General features: G+C 42.4%; 1 protein-coding gene across 2 annotated transcripts in view; it reads left to right on the forward strand.

Annotated features, from left to right (window-relative positions):
• Positions 1–14,149, forward strand: part of Fat3 (FAT atypical cadherin 3) — a 506,722-nt gene that overhangs the window by 472,733 nt on the left and 19,840 nt on the right. For both annotated transcript variants that reach the window (XM_048345620.1, XM_048345621.1), the window contains exons 19-21: positions 1,139–1,273; positions 3,323–3,480; positions 10,654–11,122. In XM_048345620.1, the coding sequence (XP_048201577.1) occupies positions 1,139–1,273; positions 3,323–3,480; positions 10,654–11,122 (762 nt within the window). The remainder of the gene's footprint in view (positions 1–1,138; positions 1,274–3,322; positions 3,481–10,653; positions 11,123–14,149) is intronic.

Below are 14,149 nucleotides of genomic sequence, written 5' to 3' on the forward strand. Positions count from 1 at the left end.
TGTAATTAGTATTAGTTTCTGTTTTTCACAGACAAAGAATTGATGGTGTTATGGGATGATTGGGTACTAATGGGAAGAGCCTTGATGCAGAAGAAGGTGATAATGGGCAAAAAGCCCTATCCAGGGAAGGAAACAGGCAATCAGGTCCAGTGCATTCTGCGTTCTCAGGGACGGGGCAGCCAGTCTCCAAGGCTCATGCCATCCCATGTAAGAAATGACTATTTCAGTTGTGAGTTATTTTTAATTGGACTCTTTTCTTGTAGAGTCCTTTTACCATTTAAATTCTCAGCAGGCTGAAAGGAGCCTAATTATATTCAGAATACCCAGGATCTTTGAAAAGAGCACTTCCTTCAGTGGACCAGTGTCTACCTCCATCACAGTTCTGACCCAGCTCACTTGGGTCCTGAATTCTGCCTTCATCACTTAATCCGCCTCCCAGGATCTCCCTTCTGAGAGATTAACCTTTCATCTTACTGTGTTGTGATCATCAGACAGTTAAAAAAGAGGCCTTCCTCTGCCAAGGGTAATTCTATTTTTGCTAGCTGATCAGGCATACTTGCAGCTAATCAATAAAATAGCATACAGCAAACAGGATTAGAAAGCAATACAAGGCATACGTCTACAATTTAGAATTAGCCATACTTTTCCTTAGGACTGTCTTTTTTTATCACACACACACCTTTTCTTCTGAATCAGCAGATGACGTCTTCTACACTCTACCCTCAAGATTTTCAGGACAGAGATGATAGTTGAAACCTAAATTCAAGTGATACAGAAAAAGTACCCCCAAGATGTAGGGTCTGCACTCTAATAAATCATAGCAGAGCCTGGCATGGTAATCCTTCTTCAGCTACAGTTGGTCCAAGAGCAACATTTGCCTATTTTAGCCAAAAACCAGGAGCTCTGTTTTCTTTTTGCACCTAACGTCTTCCTATGGGAAATGAAATTACAGCAGATGGAGATATTGTGATGAGCTCACATTCCGGGTGAATCACACCGAGGTACCCCTGCTACTGGACAGCCATTTGGCTTCAGCTCAGAACCAGTACAGCCCAGCCCATGGAATGCTCCTATATTCCCTAAAATGTCGGGGAAACATGTTATGTACTGATGGTTTGTGTTTCCCCCTTTGTCACAGGAGGTGTGTGCCCAGGGTCCAACGACCCTTGTGTGGAGAAGCCATGTCCGGGAGACATGCAATGTGTAGGATATGAAGCCAGCAGGAGGCCGTTCCTTTGCCAGTGCCCACCAGGGAAGCTCGGAGAATGCTCAGGTACAGAATGAAAGGGATGACCAGGCTCTCATTTTGTATTCTTGAAACACTTGCCTGTCAAGAAGACACTGGCATGTGAACACAGCACTTTTCTTCAAGATAGACCATAGCTTAAGATTCATTCTCCCATTTCCTGGGGACTTGTCACAGTCTGTGCTAAGGAATGCAAAGATGATACTCTTTAGACAAAGGGAGACCACAACAGGTATTCTGTGTTTCACTGTGGAAAATAGAGAGTACTGAGTGGACAGAGGAGACTCTTGGTATTCAGAAGGCTGCATAAACCCATAGCCACAAAGGCAGGACTGAGCCAATCCCTTTGACTTCCTGTGGAGTCAACCCAGCCCCAAACACCCAAGTAAGCCAGGGCTCTACTGGAAATGGACAGCTAGCTAGCTTCATGTTCCAAAATGAAAGGTGCTTTTCACTGCATCATATATTAAAAAATTAAATACTTATTTTAATTCCAATTACCCCCTGATCTTCCCTCAAATTCAAGACTTCTTTAAATTCATGCACACTCTACCCATTTGCTTTAATAATAGTACTGTTCATTTGTTTTAGTACCAATAGAATCCTCTTTTGGTTTCAAATACAGTTACACTGATACCAGTTTTTGAATCCAAGCAATATTTATTAGTTAATGATAGTAATAGTAATTATAATGTGAATGAAAATAATTGAGGTTTGTATGTGCAAGGCACTTTGATAAAGTAAGTCTGAGAAATTCAGCCTTTGCACTGAGAAGTGCCAGTCCTGAAAATGCAAATCAAACCAAAGGGAGAACCAAGAAGCTTGCCTAAGACATCTAAGATACAGGCTCAGGAGAAAAACCATGCAGTCTCTGCTCCTAATACATGATATGCACACACAACAGGTGAATGTATAAAAACAAGTCCTGTAACATCTGGTGTTACTTTCTGCCAATCTCTCCTCTCCTTTCTCTATATAAAACATTTTAAATTGTCCAGGATTGTCATCCATTTGGAATTTCATACTTTCAATCTTTTACCCTAGTGAGGCCATCACTTTGTGTGCTGAAACATAAAGTAAGAGATAAAGATGGTAAAGTCAGAATCCAACAATGGGGTGTACCACACATTCTAGGAAGGGCCACTGTGTAGTTAATGGTCAGAAAGCGACTTGTGATTGGTGTCACATGAAATTATATCAGCTATCTTTTTCAACACTTCTGAAAATGACATAAGTTGGCTATTTTGTGTTAGAACACTTGAAGAACATGGACATTGTTTAAAAATGGTTTGTTGTTGGGCTGGGGATATAGCCTAGTGGCAAGAGTGCCTGCCTCGGATACACGAGGCCCTAGGTTCGATTCCCCAGCACCACATATACAGAAAACGGCCAGAAGCGGCGCTGTGGCTCAAGTGGCAGAGTGCTAGCCTTGAGCGGGAAGAAGCCAGGGACAGTGCTCAGGCCCTGAGTCCAAGGCCCAGGACTGGCCAAAAAAAAAAAAATAATAATGGTTTGTTGTTATCCATCATTTTGTGGAATTGAAAGTCCAGCATGCCTCAGAAATGGCTACTAGAGGAGATATGCTATGCAAGAGTGTCTTCCCTTTTTTATTTTTTTTCACAGAACTGGGGTTTGAACTTACTGGCTGGCATCCTTCTGGAGAGTAGGAAATGTCTCTCTCTTTTTTATGTCTCCTTTTACCCAGTTATACTAAAATAAATCCTTGCTAAAAAAAAAAAACTTTTCTATAATGGGAGGTGAGAAAATACAAGTAATAAAATTTACATAGGAAACTAAGAGTTTTTTGGTAATTGGTCAATATACACACACACAGTGAGCAGTGTGTATGTGTGTGTGCATATATATATATATATATATATTTCTTTTCAGTTTGAAGATAAGAATGTGATATGGAATGGAAAACCACTTTTTTAAACATAACTGGCTTTTCCTTCATGAATTCAATACCTTCCGATGGTCTTTAATCCATTTGCTTAGTGGTTGGGTGATTTCATGTGTCCCTGCTCATTTTTAGATGTTAAGAGAACCTATGTCTTCTTGGAATGGTCTTTCCAGGGCACACTTCTCTCAGCTTTGCTGGAAACAGTTACATCAAGTATCGGCTTTCTGAAGACAGCAAAGAAGAGGACTTTAAGCTGGCTCTGCGGCTGAGGACCCTACAGAGCAATGGCATTATAATGTACACCCGAGCAAACCCCTGCATGATTCTGAAGGTATGCAAAATCCACTGGATTTTCCCTGTAGTCGGTTCTTGTGTGAATTTTTGGGCTCTTGAGTGTGTGTGGGGGGGGGGGACTACTGAAGTTATTTTGACTTTTGAATTTGGAAGAACAGAACAGACTTGAGCACAAAGAGCAGGGCAGCCATAGAACTGGAAATGTGCTAGTGCCTCCTTTTCCTCTCAAAGATTGGGCAGCCCCCTTGAAGGTGGGTTCAAAGACTTGCCTCTTTTGAGTGATGATCATTCAACAGGTCCTTGGAAAGCATCTCCTAACTACCTCCCTGGGGTGATCCTTTACCAGGCCTGATCCTCACCTACACAGCTCTAACCTCATTTACCACTGGGGTCACTAATCTTGCTCGGGGAGTAAATTGGAGATATGAGTATAGAGGATGCAGTGTATCTTATCATGACCCAACTAACATGACTTTTAAATCAGTCCAGAATCCTTCCTCACACAGCTATATTTCTCTTAGAACAAATCTGGCATCTGTACAAAGCTTTCAGTGATTCATAAAAACCACAGCATTGTTGTGAACAGCTTTATTGGCACCTCTGTATTTTAAATTCACTAGAAGTTTGTTATATTTTAACATTTCCATTTGATCAAGAAGATAACAGCAAGCCAGATGGGGTGGCTGGCACATGGCTACAATCCCAGCTACTAAGGAGAGGGAGGCAGACTTGTGTATTAAATGCTACCCTTGCCAAAGTAAGACTCTTTCTTAAAATCAAAACACACACCAAAGGTCTGTGGTCTTGCTCAAGTGGTAGAGCACAAAAAAGTACCACCAAGAAAAAAAAAAAAAGTAAGACAGCTTAAGCCATTTAGCCAAGGTTGCACAACTAACAAGTATCAAGGTCACAACTCACCCTCCAGTGACTCAACCCATGCTCTCAATCCCCAGGCAGCCCTTACTGTCCACCTTGTCACAAGTGATTTCATCAGATACCACACTTGGAGCACTTACAGGCTGGATTCAGCCTCTGAATGTAGTGAGAAGTATGGCAATGGACACTTCCTACATCGGATGCTTCTCCCATGGGGTCACAGCTCCACTTCAGAACCCTGAGAGCCTTTCCAGCAGAAAATGCCCTCCAAGCAGACATTCCAAGTTGCAAATATGTCTTTTGACCAAGATTTAGCTTAACTAGGACTTTTCTAGCTTCTTTCCTTTGATAGTTTGATATTTCCTATCCAAGCAGAACCTATAGCCATGCCTTTAAAATGAAAACAGGTGAGGAAGGAGAAAATACAGAGACATTTGGGGCCAGTGATTTCTCTTAACTGAGTAGACTCTAACTCACCCACCTGGAGGCCAGAAGGAGTGAGCAGAAAGTCAAGAGTGTAAAAGTGAACTCATTTTTATGTGGACTCTCCTCTTACCTTTATGCATTTAGTTCTGAGAATCATGGCAGCTGGGGAATGGAAAACCAAGGTTTTAAAAGAAATTAAGAGAAACTCTGGAGAGAACAGTAGATTTGAAATAGATGCTACTCATAGAAAAGAAATTTTTTAAATGCTAAGTCTTTTTTAAAAAAAAATCCCTCTTGTTCCATAAAAAGCCTGATTGACTCGGGAGATCATTACCAGGAGTCCAGAGAGGTTGATTCTGTGCAGATGCAGGATACAAAAGGGCATTGCTCATTCGGAGCTGAAGCTGCCCCTGCCTTTGCCTGGGTCTTATCCATCTCAGGGCTCCTCCTTCAAGCTCCAGTGCTCTTCTGGTGGCAGAAATGTTTTCTATTAGCAAATCTGTATGGAACGTGAATATTTGAGAGAAGACAAAATATTAGACTTAAAAGGCCTGATTCTACAGTGGACCTTGTCACTTAACACTTTGCAGGCATTGTCTAAACCATGCACATCCCTGGGGAGGGGAAAGAAGAATAATTAAACCTCTTGTGCAACTCTCCTAAGATGTATTATATTTCATGAAACAAGGGTTCCTGAAAATTGTGTAAATTAAATCTCAGTAAGTGGAGTTCTAATAAACTAGGGACATTTGTTATTTGAAAGAACACTTCTGTTAATTCCCATATGATGTGAGTCTCACAGCCCTTCTCCATTCTGTATGTTCAGTTAGTTTGCTTTTCATATGTTGAGTTTGCCCAAAGCCACACACAGCTGTACTGAACTATGATGGATATCCACCCACATGGCCAGCAAGACCACATAGGTGATTTGAATCTGTTTGCTTAACACTGACAGTCTCCTGCAAGATTTCATTTCAGTGGCTATAGTTATAGTGTGTGCCTTGTACACTTGTTTAACGACCAAGCTAAAATGCTTTATTTAAATTGCACCTCTCAGCTGGGAATATGCCCCAGTGGCAAGAGTGCTTGCCTCATATACATGAAGCCCCAGCACCACATATATAGAAAATGGCCAGAAGTGGCGCTGTGGCTCAAGTGGCAGAGTGCTAGCCTTGAGCCAAAAGAAGACAGGGGCATTGCTCAGGCCTTGAGTCCAAGGCCCAGGACTGGCAAAAAATAAAATAAAATAAATTGCACCTCTTAATTGTTTATAGTTTCCCAATCAGAGCATATTCTTTGCAAAAAGTACTTAAGACAATCAGTGGGGTAAAGGCCACTCCTTGAAGACAATTTAAAAAATTGCTTGGAGAACTCAAGAAATTAAAACCCTTATGGGGTAGAAGTAACTCTGTCTCCCAGCAGCAATAAAAATAACAGTTGTTCTTCTACCTTTCTTCCAAAGGAAATTTAGAGCTATCCATAAACACCCAAATTAAAAAAAAAATCCAAGCACCACTAAGATAAAAATAGAAGGTTAAGAATCAACCAATAAAATTCAGAAGGGTAAAATGTCATTGTTTGAAATCCAAGATCAAGCAAGGGGCACAAGCTCCATTGGGTACAATATAACTCTGAGTTTCCTAAAAGCCCAGCAACCATGGAAACAGTGGCTGCGATTCCCCTTTCCTGCAAAAGAAACAAATCAGGTCACCAGGAGAGAGATAAGGAGAAGTTACTGAAGCCATAGACATTTTCTTTATATATCAGTGTCAGGTTCCAATATAAAAAAAAAAAAAAAAAACAGAAGGAGACCTTGGTTGTTAGTTCAGAATATGAATAATTTTATCTCCAGAAATGTGTCAGGTGATACCTTTTATTTTAGTGGTGCTTGGATATGGCTAAAGACTTGGCAGCCAGTTTGGCATGGCCAAACCTTTCCAACATAGACCAGAAGAATACGGAGAATGTTTTCCCTGACACTCAGAGTGTCAGGGATAGGTATAAAAAAAGTCACTGAAAAGTCACTGAACTTAAGTAATTGTCTTTTGCTAGGTATTTAATGGTTAGGTATTTTAATAAAATACTTAACATTTAGCAAGATAATCTCTCAGGCATACAGTTCTGAATGCCGTTCTCTTCCATGGAGGTGTGTATATTTAGCGTGGAGAGTGAGGCTCACAGAGATTTGTTGACTTGCTCACAGTGATGTCTCATCAATGGTGAAACTGTATGTGCAACACAGGCAAGCAGGGCTGGGAATATGGCCTAGTGGTAAAGTGCTCACCTCATTTACATGAAGCTCTGGGTTCGATTCCTCAGCACCACGTATATAGAAAAAGCCAGAAGTAGCACTGTGGCTCAAGTGGCAGAGTGCTAGCCTTGAGCAAAATGACGCCAGGGACAGTGCTCAGGCCCTGAGTTCAAGCCCCAGGACTGGTAACAAAAACAAAAACAAACACAGGCAAACAGATTCGAAGAGCTACGGAAGTTTATTAAGAGATTCTGTGGGCTGGGATGCCCATCCCTACACTTATTTATTCCTTCAAGATGTTGTACTTTTGGGGCATGTAATCTGTGCTAGATTGCTCTTAAGGCAGCATTGAAATCAATTTCTGAAATGTCTCCTTTCAAAGAATCTTGAACAACTCTCTCACAAGACCCATGATAATGCTGCAATTGGTGGATCCATGCATCAATGATCTAAAAGAGCAAAACTTTGTGCCAGCATTTTGACTTTTTACTCAAAATCCTACTTTCCTACCAAAGTGACATTTTACAGCTCTGATTTCTGGTCCCCCAAGCCCCAAGCCATGGAACACTTAGAGTAAAGTACACCACTGATTCCAAACAACCCTAAAGCTCTAAATATTTTATAACATTAGGGCAACATTCTCTGAATTATGCATATCATTGCACAAATTAGCCAGCATATCATTTCAGTATCATTGTTACTGAATATTCTTACAGCCTCGTGCATACCTCAGTTCCTATTAAAATAATTTGCCCTCTGATTTGAGAAGGCTTCATCCTTTAAAATTAGAGAGACTAAGTCTGCAGGCAGGGGGGAAAAAACCTAAATATAACCAAAGTATTTTTTCCTGGGTGAGGGCACTTAGATATGAAAAGAACAAAGTGTTTTCTTTCTCAGGCATAATGTACCTGTAAAACTGCAAAATTATTAACTTTTTTACAAGGTAACTTAGGTGTCAAGATTTGTCATATAAACAAGGCTGATAATTCCAAACTCCTTGTGAAGATCCAAATAATCTCTATTTATTAAAAATTAAAAGCAGGAATTGGATGCAGGGATGTAGGTCAGTGGTAGAGCCCTTCCCTCGAATCTGCAAAACCCAGGTTCACTCCCAGAACTGCAAGAAAACAAATAGACAAGGGCATAAATGTGCAGCATTTGGCTTCTTGCATTTAGTCATGCTGCCACTGTTGTTTTGTCCACAGAAATAAAAGAAAATCTAATTCTGTTCAATGTTCATATGAGAATATTTCATTTTCTTCAGTTATAGAACTTTGACATATATGAACACAGCAAAGGTCTTGGTTATTGAAAGGGAAGATGTAGGGGAAGGGAAAGGGCATGGACTGAAAAGCAGAGTTATTGGACATTCTTTTGCAAAAGCTTCTGTGAATTGTACCCTCTTTGCCAGCTTTTCCATGACAGACTAGGACAGCATTTTTTAGCCTCGAGGCAGAAGAGCAGATGGGCTATGGTGAAGGGCGTCTCCGGGGTCACATTTCACCATTTTATAACTTGCATTGAAATATAAATATGGATATTATCTAGGTCTTATCACTGAGTAAGTATTCTGGTGTGGTCAACACTATTCATTCTGTCCGTTTTGTTGAACCAAAACCATGAAAATAAAATGGCATAAGATGGCAAGTGAAAGTTCTCTGAAAATAAATATTTGTGTCTAGCCCATTCACATCCAGACGTGGACATTACAGAGGGGAGTACACATGTCCAGTGTGTGATATGGCCATCCAGTCTGCAGTGGGCAGAGCATCCTTGTAAAGGAAGCTTCCAATTAAACCCAGAGAGAGCAAGCATTCTTCCCAGTGACCTGGATAACACAGGACAGAGCCTGAATTCAATTAGCATTCCTAAATTTCCATAGCTCTGCCTGTTCCACAAAGCCCCCTGCCTATCCTGTACTGTGTTTCTGTGGTGTGAACTCTGTGCGCAGATGAGAGTTATAAAGGCAAATATGAGTGTCCCTGTGAATTATTTGAACTTGCTGCAGGATAGACAAATACTGTGTCTGTGAGAATGACTGCTGCTGTGATCTGTCATGAGCACAACACATTTTGCCAAGACTGTTTGAGCCCATTTCAAGGAATTCCTTTGTTAATTGTATCTCTATAACTCCTAGTGATCTGGAAGGTTGGAGTTTTGTCATTTTCTTTGCCTTCCTTTCTCTTTTCTTCCCTTGACTAATGTCTTGTTCTGTACAGAGCTACAAATGCCCACAGACCTCAGCAACACCTAGCCCCACTTTCACAAACTCCAATAGTGGCTTCCTTAGGATCTTTTTGCTGGGCTGTAGACATAGGCCAGGAAAGCAACTTTGGCCACTCAGTTTCTGGCTGTGAATCTCCTGATAGTCAAATAGTAACTTGGCTAAACAATGGTCTATCCCTGATTCCCATGATCCTGAAGCTACCAAGTATCTGAGAAATATACACAAGGGAATCACAGAGAAACCAGCTGCCAGCCCATCTCCTCAGCAACAGTTGGACCAGGGTCTCTGAGGAGGATTAATCTCTACCCAGCAGGTCTCTGCCAGCCAGCCAGCCAGCCAGAGTGCTTCAGGAGCATATCTTTCCTTCATGGTACCATGTCCCATGGCTAGCCTCCTGGGAAAAGCAAGCAGGTCACCCTCCCCAGTAGAAGCAGGCCCTTCTAGATATAGCCCTGAGACCAGGGGTAGATAGATCCTCAGGGCATGATGGATAACCAGAAGATGTTTGGAGAATGCCAGACGTTGTTCAATATGCATCTGTTCTAAGATGAGCCAATCCCTAAGCACTTTGTGAGGAATCTTTCTTCTAAATATGAAGTGCTTACCAAAGGGACGGTTTAAAAATAACACTGGTGTTTAATACAGAGGAATTTTGAAACCTAACATATACATCAACATGGGCATTTAGAAATATTTATTCCTACCCAGCTTCTTTCTCTCCCATTCGGCATATAGTCACATGATGTGTATGTGTGGTTATTGAACTTATGGCCAACTCTCTTATTAAAACATAAGCCAGGAAGGATGGAGACATAACTCACTTCGTTCACCAGTACCTAGCCCTGTGCTCAACACATGGTAGATGTCCAATGAATATTAATGAGTTCTCAGACCACATTCCTGTATTGGAAAGGACTCAAAGGAGTACAGATAATAAACACCTCTGAAGATATTACTGTGGACTCTAACAGTTAAAAGAATAGAAATATTCTTAACCACAATTGTGATTTGTAAACTGTATAAATCTTGCTTAGGACAGGAAGATTTGTGGACTGTCAGGAAAGAGTTTTCATAGAAGATCCTGGAGGGGCTGGTTGGCCTGTGCCTGGCAGCTCACATCTGTAATCCTAGCTCCTCAGGAGATGGAGAGCTGAGGATCAAGGTGTGAAGCCAGCCCAGGCAGACTAGTCCCTGAGACTTTCATCTCCAATCCATCAACACGGAGATTCACAGGTGGCTTACTGGGTAGAGTGCCAGCTTGGGGGCAGGGGGCGTGCAGGGCTCTGAAATCAAGCCCCAGTACTTGCATTCATCAATCAAACCACGTTCAGAGTTTAATCTGGGTCCTGCAGGGAGCAGGTGGCCCCAGAGGCCTGTAACCCACTGCCAGGTGCGGATCTCACGGGCTGTGGTGCGCTTTCTTCCCGCAGATTGTGGACGGCAAGTTGTGGTTCCAGCTGGACTGTGGCAGCGGCCCGGGCATCCTGGGTATCTCAGGCCGTGCGGTCAACGATGGGAGCTGGCACTCGGTCTTCCTGGAGCTCAACCGCAACTTCACCAGCCTGTCCCTGGATGACAGCTACGTGGAGCGGCGCCGGGCCCCGCTCTACTTCCAGACGCTGAGCGCCGAGAGCGCCGTGTACTTCGGTGCGCTGGTGCAGGCGGACAGCGTCCGCGGCCTGCTGGACACGCGTGCCACTCAGGTGCTCGGCGGCTTCCAGGGCTGCCTGGACGCCGTGCTGCTGAACAACAATGAGCTGCCGCTGCAGAACAAGCGCAGCAGCTTCGCCGAGGTCGTGGGCCTGACCGAGCTCAAGCTGGGCTGCGTGCTCTACCCTGACGCCTGCCAGCGCAGCCCGTGCCAGCACGGGGGCAGCTGCACCGGCCTGCCCTCAGGAGGTGAGTGCGCCCACCCGGGGCTCTGCCCTGAGGAGGTGAGTGTGCCCAGGCCTCACCCTGGAGGAACAGGACTGTGGCTCTGTCTTCTGTAAGCGGGCTCATGCCCTGGGAGCTCACAGAGCTTCTATACAGTGCACCACAGCTACAGGAGTGTGCACTTCAGTCCATTATTTACCACGTGTCCCAGTGACAGTGTGCTGGCTGCCCTAGCCCTTCCCACTCTAGCTAAACCTCGTGTGTGTGTGTGTGTGTGTGCACATGTGTATATATCTGTGAGTTGTCCTGGTGCTGGGACTAGAACTCAGGGCCTTGCACTCTTGCCCAGCTTTCTTTAAAATCAATGCTGGCTCTCTACCACTTGTGCCACACCTCTAGTTCTGTCTTTTTGCTGGAGATAAGTCTCTCTGATTTGTATGCCTGGACCCAGTCCTCCTATGTCAGCCTCCTGAGCAGCTAGATCACAGGCATAAACTACCCATGCCCACCAGGACATCCTTTTAAGTGGTGCCTGCATAAGCCACCTACTGTTGCAGAATGATAGGTAGGAGGCCCCTGTTGTGATTTTAGTCCACAATCTTGTCATTGACTGGAAGTGTTGAGCAGGCTTAGACATAGCCGTAGCAGAAGCTGAAAATAGGGTGACCTGCCACCCCAGGGGCAGGATTGTAGTGGAGACTTTCCCAAGATGCTTTTGAAATGTATATTAAAAAGTAAGTCTACAAACAACTCTAGAAAGGAATAGGAAATCAAGAAGATACAGAGTGACATTTACATGGAATGTCAAGAGGAGTAACAAGAAGAGCATAATGATTTATGCTAATATCATCCCCGAAAGGCCCATCATGAAGCAAAACGAGATGAGAGAGAAAGAGAGATACAGAGACTGAGTTATAGTGTCCCTATTGTTTGAGGGAAAAACAAAGATTATTTAAGACCTAGGAGTCTGAAGATAAAAGAATATTTATCTAAATGCACCGTCTGTGCCAATGTAACCTGGGTCAGGCATCTTCCTGGTTGAGACTTTGCACTTCCCAACAACCCCAGCTCTGATTCTATTCCAGCCCCTCTGTAGAGTTGCTCAGCAGTAGTGATTAACAAATTCAAACCTTCCTTGCAAATCATTTAGAGATTCTGCTGTGTGCATTACCATCTAATGTTTGTGAAGCCCAACTCCAAATTTAGAGTCCATTTTATTATTAGAATGTTATAAACTGCCCACGAAATGATGCACTGTTCAAATATAGACACCAAAGTTGTTTAGACTTGCATATGTTACGGCCACAATGAGGGCCAAATACCCTGGGGGGAAATTTCTGCCATCTCGATTTAAGAAATCTATTTGCTGTTTTTACTGTCTCAGCAGTATATGTAAATAAAGGGTTGTTATGGTGCCATAATTCCCAAATGATGGGCAGTAACTATACTTCAGTGGTTCTATAAACCAGCCCATTATGGCAAGTCATGGCCAGTTTTTCACCAGGCAGAACAATTCTGCAAGTGTGAGCCATCTACAATATATAAAAGGAACATATAATTAAATTGGGTTGAAATAGAACACCATACCATGTCAAATCCTGGGTACACAGCTACAAATTCTAACATACTTTTAGCAATGGCAGGACATTGTTTTTGCTGGCAAAGCTATGGGTTTCCACAATGACTTATCTTTAAAATAATGATAATAATCACTGAACACAGAAAAGAAAGAACATGGAAATTTACTCTTCAGTGTGTATTCGTTTTAAAATTGCAGTGAGATCCTTTGCTAAGTACCCAGTGCAGGTATATTAATCAACTGATGAGGACCCACATGGGAAATGGTAAATATTTCCCATCTTTAAGTCTCTTCTGATTTAACCAAGTTTAGTATGAAAGACCCACCCACTACATACTTTTAACATGGTCTAATGAGCATGTCTTCTTTCCTGAGAGCTAGCCCTACCTATGTAGAGAGACAACCTCTTATCCTGTCACAACTGATCTAGGGACCTGGACTCCACAACGCCTTCTTTTCCTTCTAATGTGATGTAGGCTTATATTCATTCAACTCTTATTTTTATACTTAAGGGCTCATCCTTTCCTGAAATGAAAATAACACCTCCCCTCACTTCCATCTACTCATCTCCCTTCTTGTAAGTTGACTGCTCTATATAGTAAAGAGAGCCTATGTAGTATATAACATTCTATAAAGTACTATAGTACTACAGTACACTATAGGGTACTTTATAGAGTGGAGAGCCCTTCCTCCAAAGCAACTCCCAAGCCCAGGCCAGTGGTTCTTATTTTAGTATACACTGTAGTATGCTCTCATAAGGAGCATAGCAAGGCACATCTATCCAGCAATGTCAAACCCTAGGTGAATAAACTCCTTGCCATTCACCAAGAAATATAAGTAGGATTTTCTTGCCTCCTGGGAAACCAAGGGTTTCCTCTTCTGATATATGAAGAAGAAACTTCCCTCTTCCTAACTAAAGAGATAAGGTCTTGACCTCTAAGAAAATAGGAGAGAATATATTTTCTTTGCATTATTTTCTTTTCATATAGGGGGAATTTTTGCAAATTCCTTGTATCCTATCTGCAAGTTCCCTGGTGCCAAATAGGGGAGGGGAAAAAGCCCGACAAGAAAGAGCCAGCAATTTGGCCTTTACTTCATTTCTATGAAACTGTGAAGCTAATTAGAGGGTTACTTAAAATAAAACTCTTCTTAGCTGTGAGTGATAGTTTGAAAGAATAGCTCTGCCTCAAGGATTCCCTCTGCTGCCAGGGAAATCTAATCACAGACAGCGAGAAACTTGGGCCCAGATCAAAGCTATAATGCATGCAGGATTCAAAGAGGAAATCCAGGTTAGAGAAAGTAGAAAGAGGTTCTTATGAGGTAACACCTTGCATATGACAGTGCCCATTGCAAAAATTAATCATTTGAACATCTTTCAATCTTTCAGCTGTCTGGATGCTGAAATATGTTTCTCTAAAATTCCAAGATAATTTTTTTAATAGTCAGCCTCTTGACCACTGAAGAATACTGGA

Source organism: Perognathus longimembris, chromosome 4, assembly GCF_023159225.1.
Source record: "Perognathus longimembris pacificus isolate PPM17 chromosome 4, ASM2315922v1, whole genome shotgun sequence".
Lineage (NCBI taxonomy): Eukaryota > Metazoa > Chordata > Mammalia > Rodentia > Heteromyidae > Perognathus > Perognathus longimembris.